The sequence below is a fragment of the Brachyistius frenatus genome, unplaced genomic scaffold, assembly GCF_029030835.1.
Source record: "Brachyistius frenatus isolate BFR_SWC_R1_liver_20210118 unplaced genomic scaffold, ASM2903083v1 Contig_48, whole genome shotgun sequence".
Lineage (NCBI taxonomy): Eukaryota > Metazoa > Chordata > Actinopteri > Embiotocidae > Brachyistius > Brachyistius frenatus.
Window position 1 is genome coordinate 2954980 of NW_027210647.1, and position 18978 is coordinate 2973957.

The window sequence follows — 18978 nt, forward strand, 5'->3', positions numbered from 1 at the left end:
GGTTGACTGCAGACTGCAGAAACATTTTGTACACAGATGAATCATAAAGTAGATCAGAGAGAGAGAGAGACAATGGACAGAAGAAGTCAAATCCCCTTTCAGTATTAGTAGACTTCTTTTCAAAAACAACTGATGCATTGAATTTGTCAGGAAGTGAAAATTCTTGCGGTCACGACTGTCTCATCTAGGGGTCTTCTGGTAAATTATGTTGTTGTGTAACATTAATTTGGTTTTGCTTTTTTCTGGCAGGGTTGTTTAAAAGAGACCTGTGCAACACAAATTATATTTCTAAATTCTGTCTGTACACCGATCTGCCACTTATTGCCACTGACAAGTGAAGTTAATAACACTTATAATCTCCAAAAAGGCCGGTCTTGTGAGGTGTTCACGGTATGCAATGGTTGGTTCCTACTCAAAGTGGTCCAAAGAATGACAACCATCACCAGTGACAGGGTCATGGGCACCCAAGACTCATTGGTGGGTGCATGATGCAAAAGTTGGCCCGTATGGTCAGAACCAACAGAGTAGATGCTGTTGTACAAATTGCTACAGTGTCTACAATGGGTGTGCACTGTACAAAAGAACCCATGCAAATCGTGGTTCAATATTGCTAATATGGTTTATGTTTCGCTCACACTATCTAAACTTCTTCATTGATTTTGAGTGAGACACTGCTGTGTAAGCACAATAAAATAATTTATAACAATAAACTTTCTGTTGTTCTTCACACGTTATTCCAACCAACATGTAGAAAAATACCGAAGTAGCGACCATTCCTTTGTTTACAAACTAGGTTTGCAAATTAAAAAGGGACAAAATACAGAAATGTGAATAACACATTTTATTACACCAAATAAGGAAATAGTTTAATGTCCATATGCTTATGTTTAGTGTTTTATATAGACTATACATTAACAAATATTATACATTATCTCATATGGTGATGTAAATTACATTTGGGCTCTGTTGTATCCCAGAATAAAGACTAAAACTCCAGTAACAATAATCCACATAGATATATTGGATGGGCAGTGCTGTGTGAAACTAGCATCTCAGTCTCATTTAAAGAGCATTTTAAATCTCATTGCATGTATCTGTAGGTTACAGCAGGAATCCCTGACACCCTTAACAGAAGTACTTCTAAAAGATGTAATCAGTTAAAAATTACATTCATGAAAAATTTGTTAAATTAGGAACATTTTGGTTAATTATTAAGTATCAGGAGCAAGTCTATACTGTAATGTTTAAAGGACCAGGTACCAGAATATTTACAGGTGTTTGAGTGTATTCGTGAGTTGCATATGCATAATAAGAGACATAGTTTTAAGGGTATCATTGGGAAAACAGTGATACATTGATACTGCGGTCTAAGTCGAGGCAGGATCACTATGGAAATATAATATGTTAACATTTAATGTCAGTTTTTGTAATGTAAGTCCGTTTATTTACTTTGTATTATGTACATGCTATATTTCTGATATTGGTATTAATTGTGTTGTATAACTGTAAAACTCACCCTAATGTTATATTGAGTTAAATTACATTTTCACAGCTCTTTAATATTAGTGGTTTTGTCTTTATGTGTTATATATAAACACCATGAAGACTTAACATTTTTGCTGGTTTCACTGATAACGTGGAGATATTCATGTAATAGACAGGCATATTGTGTTTCTTACATTATATAACTCTAGCATGCACGTGTTTTACTTGTAATTTCAAGACCTGCGTGTGCAGACATAAGTACCAAACCTTTTCCAAGTCAGCGCGGGTCTTTGCTTAAGCGTCACAGCTCAAGCCAAGATATTTTGTGATGCATAGAGCAGGTGTGGTGTGTGTACACACTGAAGGCACAGCTCTCAGTGTGTACACACACCCCACCTGCTCTAAAGGTAAAATGTGGTTGATTAGTGGCTGAAATACAAATATGCACTACATGCTCAGTTTGTTTTTCAACAACTCTGTGCTGATAAATTGTTAGGTGCACCCTTTTAAAAGGAGAGATATGCCCCAAAACTAAACATTTGACTTTTGTCCTTTACAAGATGTCTGCACCGGCCCAAATGGTCATTGTCATATCAGCATAGAAACCAGGTTTCAGCCTACGATTGTTGTCGCACTCGATATAATAGCTGTGGTCATGCCCTTGCTCTCCTGCATGTGGATTAAAACCCTCTTCAACGTCAGACCGTAGTTTCAGGAGCCACAGACTAACCCAAGAAGGTAAAATATGAAGGAATGTTGTCCAAGGTTATCTAGCACTTTGGGAGTATTTCAGTTTTCTATCCAAATAATTACTCGTTGCACTATTTAAATGCCTCTCTATTTGGTTTGTGGTACGCTGGTAGTTGGATAAGATTAACTTGTTCTGTGTTGGAATGGAGACCTGAAGAAGCTTTGAAGACACAGGACTGGAAGAGGAGGAGGATATTTGTTGGAAGAACAAGAACAAATTTGTTGCAAATCGTACATATTTACTAATACTGTAACTTTTTTTCTTAATATTGCGACTCTTCCTTTCCTTTTACTTGTAGCCATGGCGTTCCAGTCAAATGTGATCAACTCGCAGCCTCAGATCTCGGTCTCACAATACACTGTGTCCTCTGAATTATCAGATTGGAATTCAAACGTGTGTGCCTGCTGTGATGACTTCAGCATCTGTACGTGTCTACCCGGGTTTGTGGAAGAAAGCTGACGTTTTGCTGAACAGCGTGAAATGAATTCCAACATGACATTTGGTCTCTCACCTCCAGGTCTTTGTGCAACATTTGTTCCCTGTATCCTGGGGTGTAAGGTGGCTCAGGACAACAGGGACAGCTGCTGCCTTCCCTTCCTTCCTGGAGCCATGATTGCTTTAAGGACAAGCATGCGCAGCAGATACCACATTGAAGTAAGTGTGCTAAAGTTGTCTAAACACTTATTAGTTAAGAAGGCCGGCTCCATCATCGGCTACAAACTGGACAGCCTGGAAAAGGTGGTGGAGAGGAGGACGCTGAACAAACTATTGTCCATATTGGATAATCCTGACCACCCTCTCCACCACCTGCTGCAGGGACAGCGGAGCACTTTCTCCAAAAGATTCCTCCAGCTCCGCTGTCACAAGGACAGATACAGGAGATCATTCCTGCCGACCGCAATAAGACTGTACAAAATCCATCACATAACAATAACACTGTTGTCTGTGTTTCTTGGTTGTTTGTATATAATATATATAGATATATACTGTACTGTATATACTGTGCATTTTATATTTTATATTTAATATTTTTTACTGCTATTGTACTGCTATTTTATTGCTTTTCTATTATTCTATTATTATCTTATTGCTTCTGTATGCTGCTGTAGCGAAAAAATTTCCCCTCGGGGATTAATAAAGTAACTACCTAACCTAACCTTACCTAGACCACAAAACCAATAAGACGGCTGATTTTGCACTGAAAATCGGGTGCAATTTTGTAGCTATTTTCAGAGACATATCTTTTTTGTGTGAGTAAAATGCTGATGTCTGTCACCAGTTTACTGTGATTTTGCTTCTTCCCCAGGGCTCGGTGTGTGATGACTGGGTCGTCATGGCCTGCCTGCCCCTGTGTGGACTGTGTCAGATGGCAAGGGAGCAGAAGATGAGAGGATAAGAAGAAGGGACGTTAAATAATTTTCAAATTACAAAGCAAGATGATGTGAGAAAATTTGCTTGTTGTAGTCTTTAAACTACTACTGTAGTTACATTTTTAAATTCATCAGCAATGGCCACAAATAGATATGTTATTGCTAAACAATGAATAAAAGTCTGATAATCACGGTAAACTGTCATTTTTTTCTGTATTATTCTATACTATCATTGTATATTACCTAATATATATATATATTATACGGTATGTATTATTAAATATCTGCAATGTGAGCGATTCAGAGACTTGTAGCCAGGCTAAATAATTGAGGTCTTTAATCATAAGTAAAACAGCGACTCACTGTGCTGAAATTGCCTTGATGCAACAAACCAGTAAAGAATGAAGAAGGAAATGCTGAGATTTACAGCAACAATGACCTTTTATTTAGTGGTGAATTCATACGTTATTTATTTTGCAATGTAAGAATCTCTTAACACAGCCTTTTTTTTTTTTAACACAATATACTGTTATTCAATAATATATTTCATGTATGCATCTAATATCCAATAAAATTAAAAAATAATAAATAACAATAAAGTATCTTAAATATGTGTCATTGCCTAATGTATATTAAGCAATAGTATTTCAATAAAACCACTTTGAATTGTCATGTTTTTAGGTTAACTTTTTCTTTCTTCTAAAAAGTCACTAGCTTCACCAGAATCTGAAAGGAGAACAATGGGTAGCCTATCTTCCTCTTTCTGATTTATACAACGTATTTAGTGTCGCAGTATCGTGAAGCTGTCTAAAGAGGCAATGTGAGGTGCCCGACGTTCATTTCAAAAGGTAAGAACATTATGGCTAAATAATGTCATTAAAGTTCACTTCAAATATGGCTTACATATTTTGTGATCAAATGAGTGTGAGGGAAATTGTGTGAATTGTTGTGTGAAAAATATTACAGCTATTTACAAGTGTCATGGACAAGATCCAACTTTCCTTAAAGAGGTTGAAACTTAAATGGAGTACAAAAAAATGAAGCAGAATACGTACAAGGATTATTTCAGAATACACCTTGTATACATACAGGATGACTTCTGAAATGTTGTCTGTAATTAATACAGGGACAACTTCAAAATGTTGCCCAACACGATACCAGTAAACTCCAGATTATTTGCTATTAAGCCAACAACATCAACCCTGGTATGGAATGAAGAGATGAAAAGGGATATGAAATTATTACAAAAGAGGAACCAAGTTATCTGTGTTACAATAGATTCTAATTTTCTCAGAAACACAACACCCCCTCAGGATCAGAGGACGCTTTCACCTGACACGTTCACCGAAAACTGGTGAAACTGCAGTTTTCTTCAGGTAAGACGCACTTAACTGTTTGAGCAAGTCATTAAAAAATGTCATCCCAAAAATAGGGCTATTGTTATTTGGGGCTCTGTCAGTTTTATCTTAAAGTATATCAGACTTACTCTGAAAACATATTTCTGTCAAATGGTGCTTATTAAAAATGAATCAGATCTGAAATGTTATTTTAGCCTGTTGTTTTTACTGTGTTTTATAAGGTACATTTCAGCCTTAAAGTTAAAGGATAACTCAAATGATTTTTTTTCCTAAATTTTCAATTACTTGTACAGTACAATTGGTAATATATACACCTAACGATTGTGTTAGGATTGCTTAGAAAGTAGGAGTTTGCATTTAAGGTAGGAATTTGCTTTCAGCCTGATTTGGAAATGCTCTCTGTCCTCAGATTACTGCATCACATTCAACTGATGAACAACCCAGAGGCCTGAATAACAGAACATTTCGACATAACATTTTAACAAATCAAACCAACAAAGAAACTGATGAAAGACGTTTAAAGGACTGTTTCTTTGGACGGCAACAAGACAAAATGGCGACTCATCAGCTTTTGACAGTTACGATTGTTCTTGGTGCTGTTCAACTCATCTGCTGCTACAGCTTTCTAAACTGCATTGAGGATGCATACTCAAAAGGAAAGCGTTTCAACTGCATCAATCGAAGGACAGAGGACATGTCTGATATTATAGATGACCTGCCGATATCTGTCGTCAATCTCACCATCTGCCATAATCCTCTGTGGCACATTCCCAACAACAGCTTTGCTCATCTACCAAACATCCAGTACCTCAGGTTAGATAGTAATGCCTTAACGACCTTCAATCAACAAGCTTTTCAAAAGTTGAATCAACTGAAGTCTCTAAATTTGTCCTTCAACAACATATCTGAACTCAACCCTTCTCTGTTCAGAGACCTGCACAACCTCACCTTCCTCTCGCTGGCAAACAATAAATTTAAGCGGCTACCTGAGCGCATTTTCTCAAATGTTTTGAATCTCAACATTTTAATCATGAAGCAAAACTCACTGAACAATTTCTCAGGGGTTGCTAAATCTGTGTCACATCTAATACATCTGATGAAACTAGACTTGTGCGGTAACAATTTGACATCACTCAGTCACTCTAATGTGTCGCTGCCCAAATCCCTCGCTGTATTGTCCATATGTGGAAATAATCTGCATACATTAGGTTGTAAAAATTCATTTCTCAGCTATGTCAAGAAGCTAGATTTGTCAAACAATTCTAGGCTCCCTACGATGGCATTTCAAGGAATTGATTTGAGACATATAAACAGTTTGCAATTGCGGTCGACTGGAGTCAAGGTAGTGGAGTTTTTGAACATCAGCAACATCAATGCAAGTCATGTTGATTTCTCGGGCACAGCTCTACATAATGACAGTCTGCTCATGGAACTGTGCAGAGTGTTGAGGAGAAGGCTGAATGGGATTCAACATTTTACACTTGGTAGCAACGGGATTAAGAATCTAACAGACAACACACTCTCCGACTGTCCTAAAATCACAGGGACTTTGGATCTATCCTTCAACCAACTGAAGACCATCAGCTGCCTTAACTTTCTCAAAAATCAGACTTATGTAAAACAGTTCAATGCTGAGCATAACCATCTCACCTCCCTCCCATCCTGTGAAAAAAAAAGCAAAGTTTATTTAAAAAACCTGGAAGAGCTAAGCTACCGTTACAATCGCATCCTCTCAGTCGGTTCTTATGCTTTCAATCACACACCAGCTATCAAGACGTTAAAACTTAACATAAACACAATTGCTTATCTCGATCGTGAAGCTCTCAAGGGGCTTAAACATCTTGAGACGCTACATTTGGACAATAACCTGCTAACTGATTTGTTTAATGTTACATTTGAAGATCTTTTGAACCTGAAAGTCCTTAATCTACGCAACAATCGTATTTCGGTCATTTTCAAAAGGACCTTCTTCAGTCTCACAAATTTGACAACATTGGACCTCGGAGGTAATACAATCACTCATATAAAGCCATACGGCCTTGATGGGCTAAAAAGTCTCTCCAACCTCTATCTAGATGGAAACAAGATCAAATACATTGACGCTTCCCTCTATCGCACATTCCAAGCAACACTCAAAGTGCTGGATTTACAAGGTAATCAGATTCGCTTGTTCAACAACATAATCAGTTCACCATTTATGAATCTCAGCAAACTCAGCGATCTGAAATTGGATGGGCAGCGGCCTCATGGCCTCACCGTATTACCCCGCTTTTTTTTCCGTGGCCTTCACTCACTGAAATCTTTGTATCTCACCAACAATAACATTTATCGTCTTCCTGCTGACATCTTTGATGATCTGACAAGCTTACGTTTCCTCACATTGGATAACTGCTGTGTTGGCGTGGCACAACTACAACCAGGGGTATTTAAAAATCTAAGAAATTTGACCAGGTTAATCATAGAAAATATGGGCATTCAAAACTTCTCAAAGGAGGTTTTTGGAAATCTTACAGCGTTACGCAAACTGCAGCTCAACCGTAATGTGATGCATAGTATTCCCGTGGACGCACTAGAGAGTCTCCCTAAACTCCACTACCTTGACATACGTGATGTTCCTCTAAGCTGCACCTGTGAGAACATCTTCCTGCAAAACTACACACTAAAAGACCAAAATCTTCAGGTGGTCTATCTGTACAATCTGTCTTGCCAAAAATCTCAAACACTCAAATTCTACAACTTTAATAACGAGGTTTGTTTCATAGATCTGGGAGAGTACTTGTTCTTTAGTACAGCGGTTGTGATCTTCCTGTTTACAGTTACTCCTTTGCTTCATGTCAAACTCTACTGGAAAATGAAGTACAGCTACTACGTGTTCCGTTCCTGGTTTAGCGAGCAGTGGAGCAGACTCAGAGAAGAGGACAAAAATTACAAATATGATGCATTCATTTCCTATAATTCTTCTGATGAACAATGGGTCATGGACCAGCTGCTGCCCAACCTGGAGGGGAATGGATCATCTTTTAAACTTTGTCTACATCACAGGGACTTTGAGTTGGGTCGCGATATTGTGGACAACATCGTCACTGCTGTATATAGCAGTCGTAAAACTATTTGCGTGGTAAGCAGGAATTTTCTACGAAGTGAGTGGTGTTCTCTGGAAATCCAACTCGCCAGTTACCGACTCTTTGATGAGCACCGCGATGTTCTTCTGCTCGTGTTACTGGAGCCGATCTCTGAGAGGCAGCTGTCGTCTTATCACCGCATGAGGAAAGTCATGTTAAAAAAGACGTATCTGCAGTGGCCTGGCTCAGACTGCACTAACCCGATGCAGGCCCAAGACCTGTTTTGGAATCAGCTATGTAGGGCAATGAGAGCGGGGAATAGACTGCAGACGGAAAGGGATGACAGAAATGAAAGCTGTGTTGCTCCTGACAGAGCAGACACTGAACATTTTGAGAATCACACGTCGGATGAAAACTATTATTTGCTACCTTGAAAAGAGAATGATAATTGTATTTGTGTTTTTAATCACAGTATACCCGTTAATAATTCAGTGTTTGCTCAGCGGAAGAGCCATGAAAATGTAGTGTGAATGTACAGTGCAACGCATTTAGTCTTAACAATGACATCTTTTATACAAGCATGACTCAGCAATTTCACTTATTATCTTGTGATCAGTTTTGTTTTATATTTAGCCATGTTTGATACAGAATCTCTGTTATACAATTTTTTACAAATGCACTTTCTTGCATTTAAACATAGCCTGCAAACAAAAAAATAAATGGCTTTCAGAATAGCACTTCTTCAGCTTAAAAAATTATTGCTCAACAAAGATGCATCATTATAGCCTCTGTGTTAATAATGTACATTTCTGTACAATAAAAAAAAAACACTCCAAACATGCAAACAATGAATAATTGTGAGTTTCTTCATCCAAGTTTAAATGGGACAAAAGAATAAAGAGATAACTCTTGAGATGACAGCTATTGCTATGACATTTAATACTGTGTTTTCAATCTTAAAAAATATGGGAACACATGTTTTTGCTGACTGGACACAGTCTTTGTGGTATGAATGGAGACAGAGAATAGTTCTTCAGTTGTTCTTTTAGCTGAAATGTTCACAGGCATGTCTCCATGCAGAGCTTCCCCACACGTCAGTACAGTCGCATAGGAGGGAAGGACCAGTGCTCAGGGCTCGGAAAATAAGCAAGGGGAGGTGCTGGGCCATTTTCAAGCATGTGAGATGGAGGGTAATGCATCATGTCAGTGTGGTGGGACCTAAGGGGAGGGTACGTTGAAGGGCGACCGACTTGGCTGAAAGGCTGGAAGTGATTGCTCTGTGGAGGAGGGAGAATTTGGGCAGGGAAGGTGGGAGCAGAAGAGTATCTGGTAGTTTCAAATGGGTCTTGCTCCTGGGGAAAGTGCATTCGCTCTGCTGAGTATCTATCAGGCAGCTGTGCTTGGTAAGGAGAATAGGGCTGGAAGTTGATGTCGTGATGTGGCTGCTCACAGTTCCTCTCTCTAATTGCTCTGGTGTGGCTCATGAAGCTGTTGTCAAAGATATCAAACATAACTGACTCTTTCCTGTCTGACCTGTTGAAACGGTCTTCCCAGTGCTCGGACACTGAGGCTCGTTCTGCCCGGAATAAAGTGGGAGAGGGGGAAAACAAATGACTTGCTGAAACTCCAGATGGCTCAAAGTCCATACAGAACTGAGAAGAGGAACTAGGTCTGACGATATCATGCAAAACACCGACAGACGTATCCACAGGGCTCGCCAACCACTCAGCAGTCTTCACATGAAACACCAAAAAGCATTATTTATTAAAAGGGGAAGAGTGACAGTTGAAATATTTTACTCTAAATAAGTGAGTGGCAGTGTAAACGTAGGGTCTCACCTGTTCCCGGCTCGGAAGTGGCTGCAAGCTCGACGTCCAGTTAAAGTACCTGCTTCCTGTCATTTTGACAGATGTATCTAAAAAGATGGAAACACAACTGAAAAACTGCCAATAAACTAAGCAGTGCTTACTACTGCCTTTGTAAAATAAGATATTGACTGCACAGATTGATGAGAATCCATGCTGTTCTGTTGTATTCATTCAAGTCCTGAACCCATTTTTGTTCCTACCATGCACTGCAAGAGCACACAAAGTCATGTGCTTAATTCCTGCTATTTTGAGCAATAGTAGACACAAATATTAAACAAATGTGTGAAATAAAATATTTTAAGAATTGGCCTTGCATATGTTTTATGAGGAAAGAAATACTTTCAACGCATTTTCTCAGGCCCCCATGAAACACTCAATGTGCTTTAGTAAGTAAGACTGAATGTAGAAACACACTAAAAGTCCACAGGAAAACTTAAAAAATGGGCAATTATTACCATATAATTTCCATATTATCAATACTCAGATGCCATCGATGTGAATATTATAGAATTCCAATTTTGGTCAAATGTAACTTATTAGTCATACTCAACGATAAAAACTGCATCCCACAAAATCTTTCAACATAAGAATGATAGATATAAAGCATAACATTAAGTTATCACTTGAAAAACAATAATAATCTAAAACAAATCACTGCTATTCTCGCTCTGTGACAAACTGTTTCTATACCCGAGAATCCTAGTTTTGTATTTGTATGCCTACCTGCAGGAAGGTGCTCATCTTCACCCATCATTGTTGTCTCCTGATCCTGGACGGCCTTTGTGGCATCCAAACCAAAGCTGAGGCATCGTTGCACCTTAAGGAGGTTCTCTTGAAGCCAGGGTCCATGCCTCTCCTGCAGAGATTTCAACAGCACCTCCCTGCTCTCTGACACCAGGTTTCTCCCTCTCAGACGTGGGAACTGCAGGTAGTCACACAAACGTGCTGCCACTGTACTGACAGACCTGGATACATATTCAGGATCTAGTCTTCTCTGCTGTATGTCAAAGCTGTCAGCAGTTGGTGGGCTGGAAAGCTGAAGTGGGCTTGGGCTGAGACCATCGGTTTTCCTCTGGTGGACATGAGGCTGCCGGTTCTTTAAAGTTTGCTCAGGAGTAGAAATCAGGGGTCTCTTTATCTTCTTCTTGAATGTCTTCACATGGTCTCTTTCAACAGTGGGAGTCAGTTGTGACTCTTGGCCCTTTTCAGAAGGGACGTAGTTGACCTCCTTGGTCTTGGTTGTTACTTCACAGAGGTAGTTGTTTTTAGAGGAGATGCTTTTCAAACTTCCAGATGAAAGATGTTGCTGAGGTCGCCGCCTAGGGGTAGCATCTGATCCCTGACTATTCAACTCAGGGTTTTTCTTTTCCTTCTGCTGGCAGTCATCGTCGGACTTTGTAGCAAGCTCCTTTTCATTTGGCACAACAAAACCAGTATCAGCCTCCAATAAACTGGAAAATGAAGCAGGAATGTGGGATGTTGCAGACAGATGTGAAGCAACATTGTTCTTTTCTATTACTCGCTTTCCACTTTGTTCCAGTTTCCTCTGCGTGCTTAGGAAGCGTTCAATATCTATAGACTTCACCTCATGGTTGAAGAGGCCATGGTGTCCTATCAGGCGACTGTCTGTGATGATACTGGGCTCCTGTGTGACAGGAACAACGCGTGGAAACGGTGCATCTATCCTTGAAGGACAAAGACAGCTACCATGACAGCAGTTATGGAAATGTGCCATTTCATTATTGCTTTGGCGACGACAGTGTTGGTGATGTGATTTGGTCTTTGAGGTCTCTTTCCAACCATTTCTCATCTGACTCCTCTTCTTGCGGGTCTGCAGGCGTTTCATTTTGTGCTGTCCATCTGTCTTACTCTTACAGTTTAAAGACTTGGAGTCTGCTTTTTCTGATGAACGCCTGCCACACATGTGGCTCATACTGTGGGGGGTTTCTGTAGAAAGATAACCACAGTCGTTATCTGTAAATCGGAAGGGAATAGAAACAGAACTCAGACCGCTAAACCACTGCGGAAGAAAGGTTAACGCGAGAACACTAGAATATCAAACAATTTATTCATGTTGAATAATTTGAATTATTCTTAGAATAATCTAATTTTTAACCATCTGGCCATAAAATGTATTTAGTTCAATGCAATGTCAGGGATTTATGCAAGAGTGCAGAATATGCTGCTTTGGATAGTTTATCAGAGATAGATAATGCTGCAATGTATGGCAAAACGTTCTCTTTACATGAATATTAACAGAGCTCTTAAACTGATGATCAGGTAGAGAGCAAATCATATTACATAGAGTGCAAATTATAATGAAATATTTTGCATGCAAAAATATTATTAAATGTAACGAAACACATAGCAAATTACATAATATGCACATAAGGCAAACTTTTGAAATGCTGCATTCACAGTGTTTGATTTTCTATCACTGGCAAGAAGACAGAATAAGCCAATCCTATCAACCAATGTCACTGATCTCAAGAGCCACATTGCAATGCATTTTTGACCACTTTATTTACAATTGACAGCAGCTGATGCATGTCATAAAGCCCCTAAAAACATGATCATTAATTTGGGTAGGCGTTTTGGGTAGACGTGCACAATAAACATTTTGCAGTGACTATTTCTTGATCATTTTTGCATTCTGTATTTGTGCCATGTGCACTAAGCAAAACGACCTGAACTTCAGCAAATTGTAAAAATTAAATGTGGATTTTTTTTTTTTTTTTTTTAGACCTATGCACCTGAATGGGTGGACTAGCCCTAAATCAATAAACTCACAGTAAGTCATAAAAAAATAAAAAAAATAAAAACATGTTAAGTAGCACATACTTTAGGACAATAGGTTAACACAATATCTGAATTTTGAATTTCTTTCAACTTTCTACAATTCAGTAATGAACTAAATCAGTAAATATTTGGTAATTCGTTTCACTCATTCTAACAAGAAAGCTGTTTTCTACTTTGTTTCATCATTTCTGACAGGAGGGACCGGGAAATGTGAGCGCCCTGAACCTGGAAACGGACGAATATACATCCAAACATCTCTCGAAACACTCAATTACATCAGCAACTTCTGGGGGACCGTGACATCCGTGCAACTACGTCCCCTGTGGTTCACGGCACCAGGCATTTTGGATACTGGGCGATGCTAACGAGTTGGTCGTTAACCACCAGGTGCAATTTATCTTGAGGCGACACGTGTGTGGATTTGCAGGTGAAGCTGCTAAGAAACCAAGAAACTTAACCCTACCTTAAAGAACATGTAAAGCGGCGAGATACATTCTTATACACACGAGAAATCACTATAATTGACAAATCACATCTTACCGCAATGAGCAGCCGTTGTGTTTTTTTTTTTTTTTTTTTTTTTAATCGAATATAAATCTATCGTTGCTCGGCAACACGCCGCAGACTTGTTTCTTCGCGCAGCAGCAACTCCCGCGAACACCGAGGAGCAGGGCGAGTCCACTTACACAGACGAGGAGGTAACACGGTCTCTGCTTTCCTCTTCTTTTGCATTTTTTTTTACGGAGCTTCATTTATCGTTTCTTCTAATATCGTATTTTAAAATTCAAAATTAAACTTCTAAACGCAAATAAAATGTCGGAAAACTCGAAAATACTCAAAAACATATATATTGCGGCCCACGGAGGACAATGGTACATGCAACCACAGTGAAAATTTACTTCCTGAAACTGAATTGGGAGATATTTTTGATTTAATGGTAATCTGTATTCACTTATACCTCTTAATGTAAACGTGCTGTACAGCTCGACCTTTTCTTTTTTCTTCCCCCACTTTGTACAATGCTGGCGTATATAATCTAGTTAGTTTGTGTTACGCGTGCCTGACCGTTATCTCTGTTAAAGTGCATCTATGTTGTGTTTCAGCAAGTAGGCTAGCTTCTGTGGCTAATTCTGTCAACCTCCTTGGATTTGTTTGTTTGTTTGTTTCTAGCAATTACAGCGACGTGCTGTTGATTTAATCGGGTTGTTTCCGTTGCTCAAAGTACCACAAACTCAACGTGACTTGCTTTCCAACACAGGTAGAGCCGAGTCATGAGTGCTGAAGACCCAAATCCAGCCGCCACACCCACTGCGTGTGAGGACACCCAGGGAGACGGACGATGGATGTCTCTGGTGTGTGAAATAACCTTACAGCTATGAGTTTTGTATTACTTGCTCCGTGAGTTTTACAAAGCTGCGATATCGGTTTTCCCGTTTCCATTGTTTCGCCAAGTTTAGTGAAGATTATGGGAAGCATCGCAGATGAAAACAGTGCAGGTATTGTAGTACATGTTACTGCTTGAGGCATTTTCATGAATTGTTGAAAGCGGCTTAAGGTGGAAAGAAAACAAATGACTTGTTAGTTGCGATTTATTTATTTTTTTGTGTGTGATTTTATAGAGTGTTGTGGATAATTCGTCAAAAAAGAAAAACACAATTAATGTATTAATACTGATAGAAAATCAAATCTGCACGTTTTCCTTTTTGTCTTTGCAGCACAACCGCTTTGTGTCTGACAGCAAAGACAAAGAACCTGATGTCCTATTTGTTGGTGACTCTCTTATCCAGCTAATGCACCAGTTTGGGGTAAAACATGTGTCCGTTCTGCTTGATAGACTGTCATGTTCTAGTAACGTCTACCAATGCTTTCAAAATTGTGTGAACTTAAGTGTTCGACATGGAGACACTTACTTGTTGTGGTTTGTCTGCAGATATGGCGGCAGTTGTTCTCGCCTCTCCATGCCCTCAATTTTGGGGTGGGTGGTGATGCAACACAACATGTGCTGTGGAGACTGAGCAATGGTGAACTGGATAACATCAGCCCAAAGGTCCGACACACTGCCAAAAATAGAAAACATGATCATGCTTGTTTAATCGCACAAAAGGCTGTTTGTGTCACGTCGTGCTAAAAATCCAAATTCCAGGTACATTGACCCCAAAACTATCAATGACATTGTCCTCAGTCGCACGTTCTTTTGTCTTTTGTTGTTGTAGGTCGTGGTGCTGTGGGTTGGCACGAACAATCATGGTCACACTGCAGAGCAGATCTGTGGGGGCATCCTGGCTATTATCCAAGTCATCAAGAACAAGCTGCCCCACGCTAACACGCTTGTACTTGTAGGTAGTTCTTCTGATGAATCTAATCTACTCACCTTCGTGTTTGTTGAAAATGATAAATGAAGTTCACACAACCATCAAACATCACAGTGATGTCAACCCTTTTAGTTACGTCTTAGCTCTCTGAAATTAGGTAAACAATGGAGTTCTGGACGCACTGCAGTAGTTATATGCGAAAAGTTTTACACACTATATTTAGTCTCCTTTGACATGTCGATAAGTATTGTATGATTGAACCTAATTGTCCTTTTATTAAACATTCTTTTAGATAGTAAACAGTCTCTACATTTTCCAACATCTGTTTCCTAGAGTATACTGCCCAGAGGTAAAATGCCAAATCCTCTGCGGGAGCGAAATGCCATGGTGAACAAGCTAGTCCAGGACGCCTTATCATCTCTTCCCCACGCCTCCTTCTTCAACGTGGACCCTGGCTTTGTCCACTCCAATGGTAGCATCTCCCACCAAGACATGTACGACTACCTTCACCTGACCCCTCAGGGCTACCAGGCCGTGTGCGATCCCCTGCACGCTCATCTCAAGTCCATGCTAGATAAGCCCGCTGAGAACTGAACGACCAGGTTACAAGCTTACACTACTACAGTGGTCCTCGTCCCTGTTTCCAGAGAGCATCGCACTCAGCTTAGTGAGACCTTGAATGGTGGATAGAATCAATTATTAAGGGCTAAGAGCTGGACAAATTATTTGTGGTAGTCCTCTCAATGGCCAGGGTTGGTGACCACTGTTACAGATAATGGGACCATATTTTTTTTTTGTTTTTTTTTTGTGTGTGTTTATGATACACTTACAAACTAAACGTGCTGTGCTTTAGAGAGACTAAGCCCTGCCTGATTTTTCCAGTTAGCGCTTGTTCCGCCAGCTTTTAGTTCTCAAAATGTTTTTCCACTGACGAATTATGTAATTTCAATGCTACAGAAGACGGGAGATAGGGCAATCCAAGGGTGCCGGCACCAGGGACCCAACAGTCAGGAGCTTGAGAACACGCAGCTAGACAAATTAATCCAGATGTTCATTGGCTGTGATCAAAGCTTTAAAATATATGCAGTAGCGTTTTCTTTCTCGTTACGACACTACTTGCTCATCCTGGTTAAAAGCTGTACTCAAAACCATATGTTGCAGATCTAATCCCTTCAGTTGCAGCTCTCATGAATCTATCAGACTATAAATTACCTTTTGAATATTAACTTAAGTTCCGATAAATGAAACCCACTATGACGCAATACTCTGTCTGATTGAGATTGAGGCTGTAGGAACAGGAGCTAATTGGAGAAGGGTTTGGGACTCTTCTCAATTCCACTGAGTTCCACAGGTTACTTTTATTTGGCGATGGCTTTATTGTTTATGTCTAATGTTTTTTTTTTGTACATTTTAATTTGAATGACCAAAGGTTTGGATTTTGTTTGTCTACATGTGTGGCAAACAAATGACCATTACTGTCTACTTGCTTCTCATCATGTCATGTTATCTCATTATGCCCGTTTATCTTTTTCCTTCACCCATTGTAGCAGCAACAGAGTTTCATGTGCGAGATTGTGTTTTGTTGCAAACATAGATGTGTACGAGTAGGTTGTGAAGTTGTATTGATACATCTAGTTATCTTTGCTTCAAGTTCAATCTTTTCTGCAACATAATGGCTCATTAGACCCTTTTAAAAGGCTTTACTTCACACTAACATGCTTGTGAGACTCTTGGATAAGGATCGTGCTACAGAACTTGAATTGTGGTCCAGGAGGGCTGAATGTGTAAGTGAGGAAATAAATGCATTAAATATCAAAACAAAATGGTTTGATTGTCCCTTGATTGATTGAGGAGATCTGCGCGCTGATACTGGCGCTGTCATTGCCACTGATGCAGAACATAATCACTGACTTCTATGTTCATCAAGAGGGCACATACACAGATTATGTCCACAGGAGATAAATTGCTCTTGGTTGAGTGGCTTTGTTCAAGTCTCAGACATGGCTGTGAGCAGAGAGCTACATTTCTAAAACTTGAGAAGATGAACAAGTCTGGCTTTGCCTCGTTGATATCAGTGCGGGACTTTTTCTAATAGTCATCACACACAAAACAATACCACAATACCCATTTTTCTGGCTGATAATAGCAGGTATGATCTTACATGTGTCAGTGGAGTATTCATTGCAGTGGTGTTGATGGGATTGATAATAAGCACCTATGATTGTGACCAATATTAAGCCAGTCAGTGTACAGAAATGCTTTTTCCGAGATGTACACCAAACACAAGCAGTAAGTTAAATAAACACAAAAATCCCTTTGATTTATCTTTTCCAAACATGTTTTTTGAAGAGTGTAACATGCATACTGGAAAGGAAATATAATCCCAACTTTGATCAGTAAAAGAAAGCATAAATATTAAAGAAAAGGTGTATTCATATTTTACAACACAGACAAAGAAGTTTCACCTGAGACTTAAAAACAAGGGCACATCTGGCACTCAAATACTCATCTACTGCAGCTCAGTATCAATATCATCCATCACTTTCTAACATCAATGAGTCATTATTCAAAACCACGATAAGATTTGTTGGAAAATGCACATCTTCCTGCCAGCCACTGTAAATGTGATGTGTGGTCATGCGTCATGCAACTGGAAGTTGATGAATGCACTGCGGCTAGAATTTCAGACATCCACTCCACCCTTTATAAAGAGCCAGGACAACAAACATTTCACATTCCCAGAGGTACGGACGTTAGTGTACACAGAATTTATTTCCCTCAAAACTGGTATTTTACTGACTTTATTACAGCATGGGACCAAGGATGCTTTTGCTGTTGTTTTTTTTGCTGCTAATATTCACCAATCACAGCCAAGGTATTGTATACTTTACAATAACAGGATGTTAAAATGACTTGTAAAAGGAAGTTTACATCCTCTTAATGTTTTTGTGATGTTTTTCCTTTTTTTAATTTTCCAAAGGTGTTCCTGAGACATATGAACAGTCCTCTGCTGTTGTCAGCACATTCAATGATGGTATGTGAGATTAATTGTATTTATTATAAAACACACTTCAGCAAGAGTGTTTGGTTAATAAGTTATCTCTTTATATCTGAATTAATTCATTTATTGTAATTACCAATCTATTTGCTATTAAGTTTGAAATAAATTGTGTTGTAGCCACTGCTGATGGAAAATTACTGACGACCGCATGTCCAATCGACACCCCAAGACAGCACAACAGGTCATGCAGCTGTAAAGGTGAAATGAGTATTATAAAGAATATAAAGTAGAATATATATGCTGTATATCTACTGAGTAACTAATCCTTTCTATGTAAGCACAGCCTCTGTATTAGTAAAGTGTGTTATCCAAACCCATTCAACTCTTTTGTTCCTGTGTATTTGGGTCACCCAGGAAAGGGAAGAGAAATGGTGAACACCCACTGCCAGTGCCAGCCATCTGCCAGAGGCAGAATGCATCGGAAATGTGAGTTACCTAAACTTTCTGAAATTTATTAAATCATAAAGTAAAGCAATCAGTAATAAGTGAGCATAAGCAACCTGATATCATACCGAGGCCTGTAATACATCCATTAGTCCACGGGAGGATACCGTGTCTGCGTTGCATTTTACGACGTCTAAGAGTGAAAGTAGGTTGCTTTAGGTTTAAGCTTTAAGCCCCAAAAACCATGTGGTTCCATTTTGCAAGGTAAATACGTTACGGTACAAAATCCACGATGATTTTTGCTTACTCAAACTCAAACACCGGTCTCACGGGTTAGAGTCCTGTGTTCGTTCCATCTGACAACTCCTGAGCTCCTTCCAAAGTGGACATCATCATATTTTGTCACATTCCTGGTCATACGTGTGTGTAGTTTTCACGCCTAGGTGAAGCAAAACATGACAATGAACTCACGGGTGTATTACATGCTTTGGCGTGATACCAGGCTGGATCGGTGATAAGAAAAATGGT

At 39.3% G+C, this 18978-nt stretch overlaps 3 protein-coding genes across 7 annotated transcripts; all 3 read left to right on the plus strand.

Moving 5' to 3' along the window:
* The first annotated feature begins 2090 nt into the window (after positions 1 to 2090).
* cnfn (cornifelin) lies at positions 2091 to 4236 on the plus strand. Its single transcript, XM_069703737.1, has 4 exons — positions 2091 to 2223; positions 2535 to 2660; positions 2754 to 2890; positions 3543 to 4236. The coding sequence occupies exons 2-4, from the start codon at positions 2537 to 2539 to the stop codon at positions 3630 to 3632; spliced, it is 351 nt and encodes a 116-aa protein (XP_069559838.1). The 5' UTR covers positions 2091 to 2223; positions 2535 to 2536; the 3' UTR covers positions 3633 to 4236.
* Positions 4237 to 4272: 36 nt separating this feature from the next.
* tlr21 (toll-like receptor 21) lies at positions 4273 to 8746 on the plus strand. Of its 2 annotated transcripts, XM_069703913.1 has the most exons (3): positions 4273 to 4454; positions 4901 to 4982; positions 5374 to 8746. In XM_069703913.1, the coding sequence occupies exon 3, from the start codon at positions 5518 to 5520 to the stop codon at positions 8458 to 8460; it is 2943 nt and encodes a 980-aa protein (XP_069560014.1). In that variant the 5' UTR covers positions 4273 to 4454; positions 4901 to 4982; positions 5374 to 5517; the 3' UTR covers positions 8461 to 8746. The 2 variants fall into 2 exon arrangements, with proteins under 2 accessions (XP_069560014.1, XP_069560015.1); XM_069703914.1 differs by lacking the exon at positions 4273 to 4454 and having other exon boundaries at positions 4878 to 4982.
* A 4618-nt stretch (positions 8747 to 13364) lies between these two features.
* pafah1b3 (platelet-activating factor acetylhydrolase, isoform Ib, gamma subunit) lies at positions 13365 to 16828 on the plus strand. 4 transcript variants are annotated; one of them, XM_069703916.1, is made up of 6 exons: positions 13365 to 13391; positions 13952 to 14045; positions 14409 to 14498; positions 14624 to 14740; positions 14907 to 15029; positions 15339 to 16828. In XM_069703916.1, the coding sequence occupies exons 2-6, from the start codon at positions 13965 to 13967 to the stop codon at positions 15597 to 15599; spliced, it is 672 nt and encodes a 223-aa protein (XP_069560017.1). In that variant the 5' UTR covers positions 13365 to 13391; positions 13952 to 13964; the 3' UTR covers positions 15600 to 16828. The 4 variants fall into 4 exon arrangements, with proteins under 4 accessions (XP_069560017.1, XP_069560018.1, XP_069560016.1 ...); XM_069703917.1 differs by lacking the exon at positions 13365 to 13391 and adding an exon at positions 13560 to 13637 and having other exon boundaries at positions 13958 to 14045; XM_069703915.1 differs by lacking the exon at positions 13365 to 13391 and adding an exon at positions 13562 to 13630.
* Positions 16829 to 18978: the final 2150 nt, after the last annotated feature.

Bases quoted from the DNA above. Each gene is read 5' to 3' on its own strand.
- cnfn (XM_069703737.1), top strand. From the start codon at position 2,537: ATGGCGTTCCAGTCAAATGTGATCAACTCGCAGCCTCAGATCTCGGTC. The intron at 2,661-2,753 runs GTACGTGTCTAC...TCTCACCTCCAG, and splicing joins CTGTGATGACTTCAGCATCT to GTCTTTGTGCAACATTTGTT. The intron at 2,891-3,542 runs GTAAGTGTGCTA...CTTCTTCCCCAG, and splicing joins GCAGCAGATACCACATTGAA to GGCTCGGTGTGTGATGACTG.
- tlr21 (XM_069703913.1), top strand. From the start codon at position 5,518: ATGGCGACTCATCAGCTTTTGACAGTTACGATTGTTCTTGGTGCTGTT.
- pafah1b3 (XM_069703916.1), top strand. From the start codon at position 13,965: ATGAGTGCTGAAGACCCAAATCCAGCCGCCACACCCACTGCGTGTGAG. The intron at 14,046-14,408 runs GTGTGTGAAATA...TTGTCTTTGCAG, and splicing joins ACGGACGATGGATGTCTCTG to CACAACCGCTTTGTGTCTGA. The intron at 14,741-14,906 runs GTCCGACACACT...TTGTTGTTGTAG, and splicing joins TGGATAACATCAGCCCAAAG to GTCGTGGTGCTGTGGGTTGG.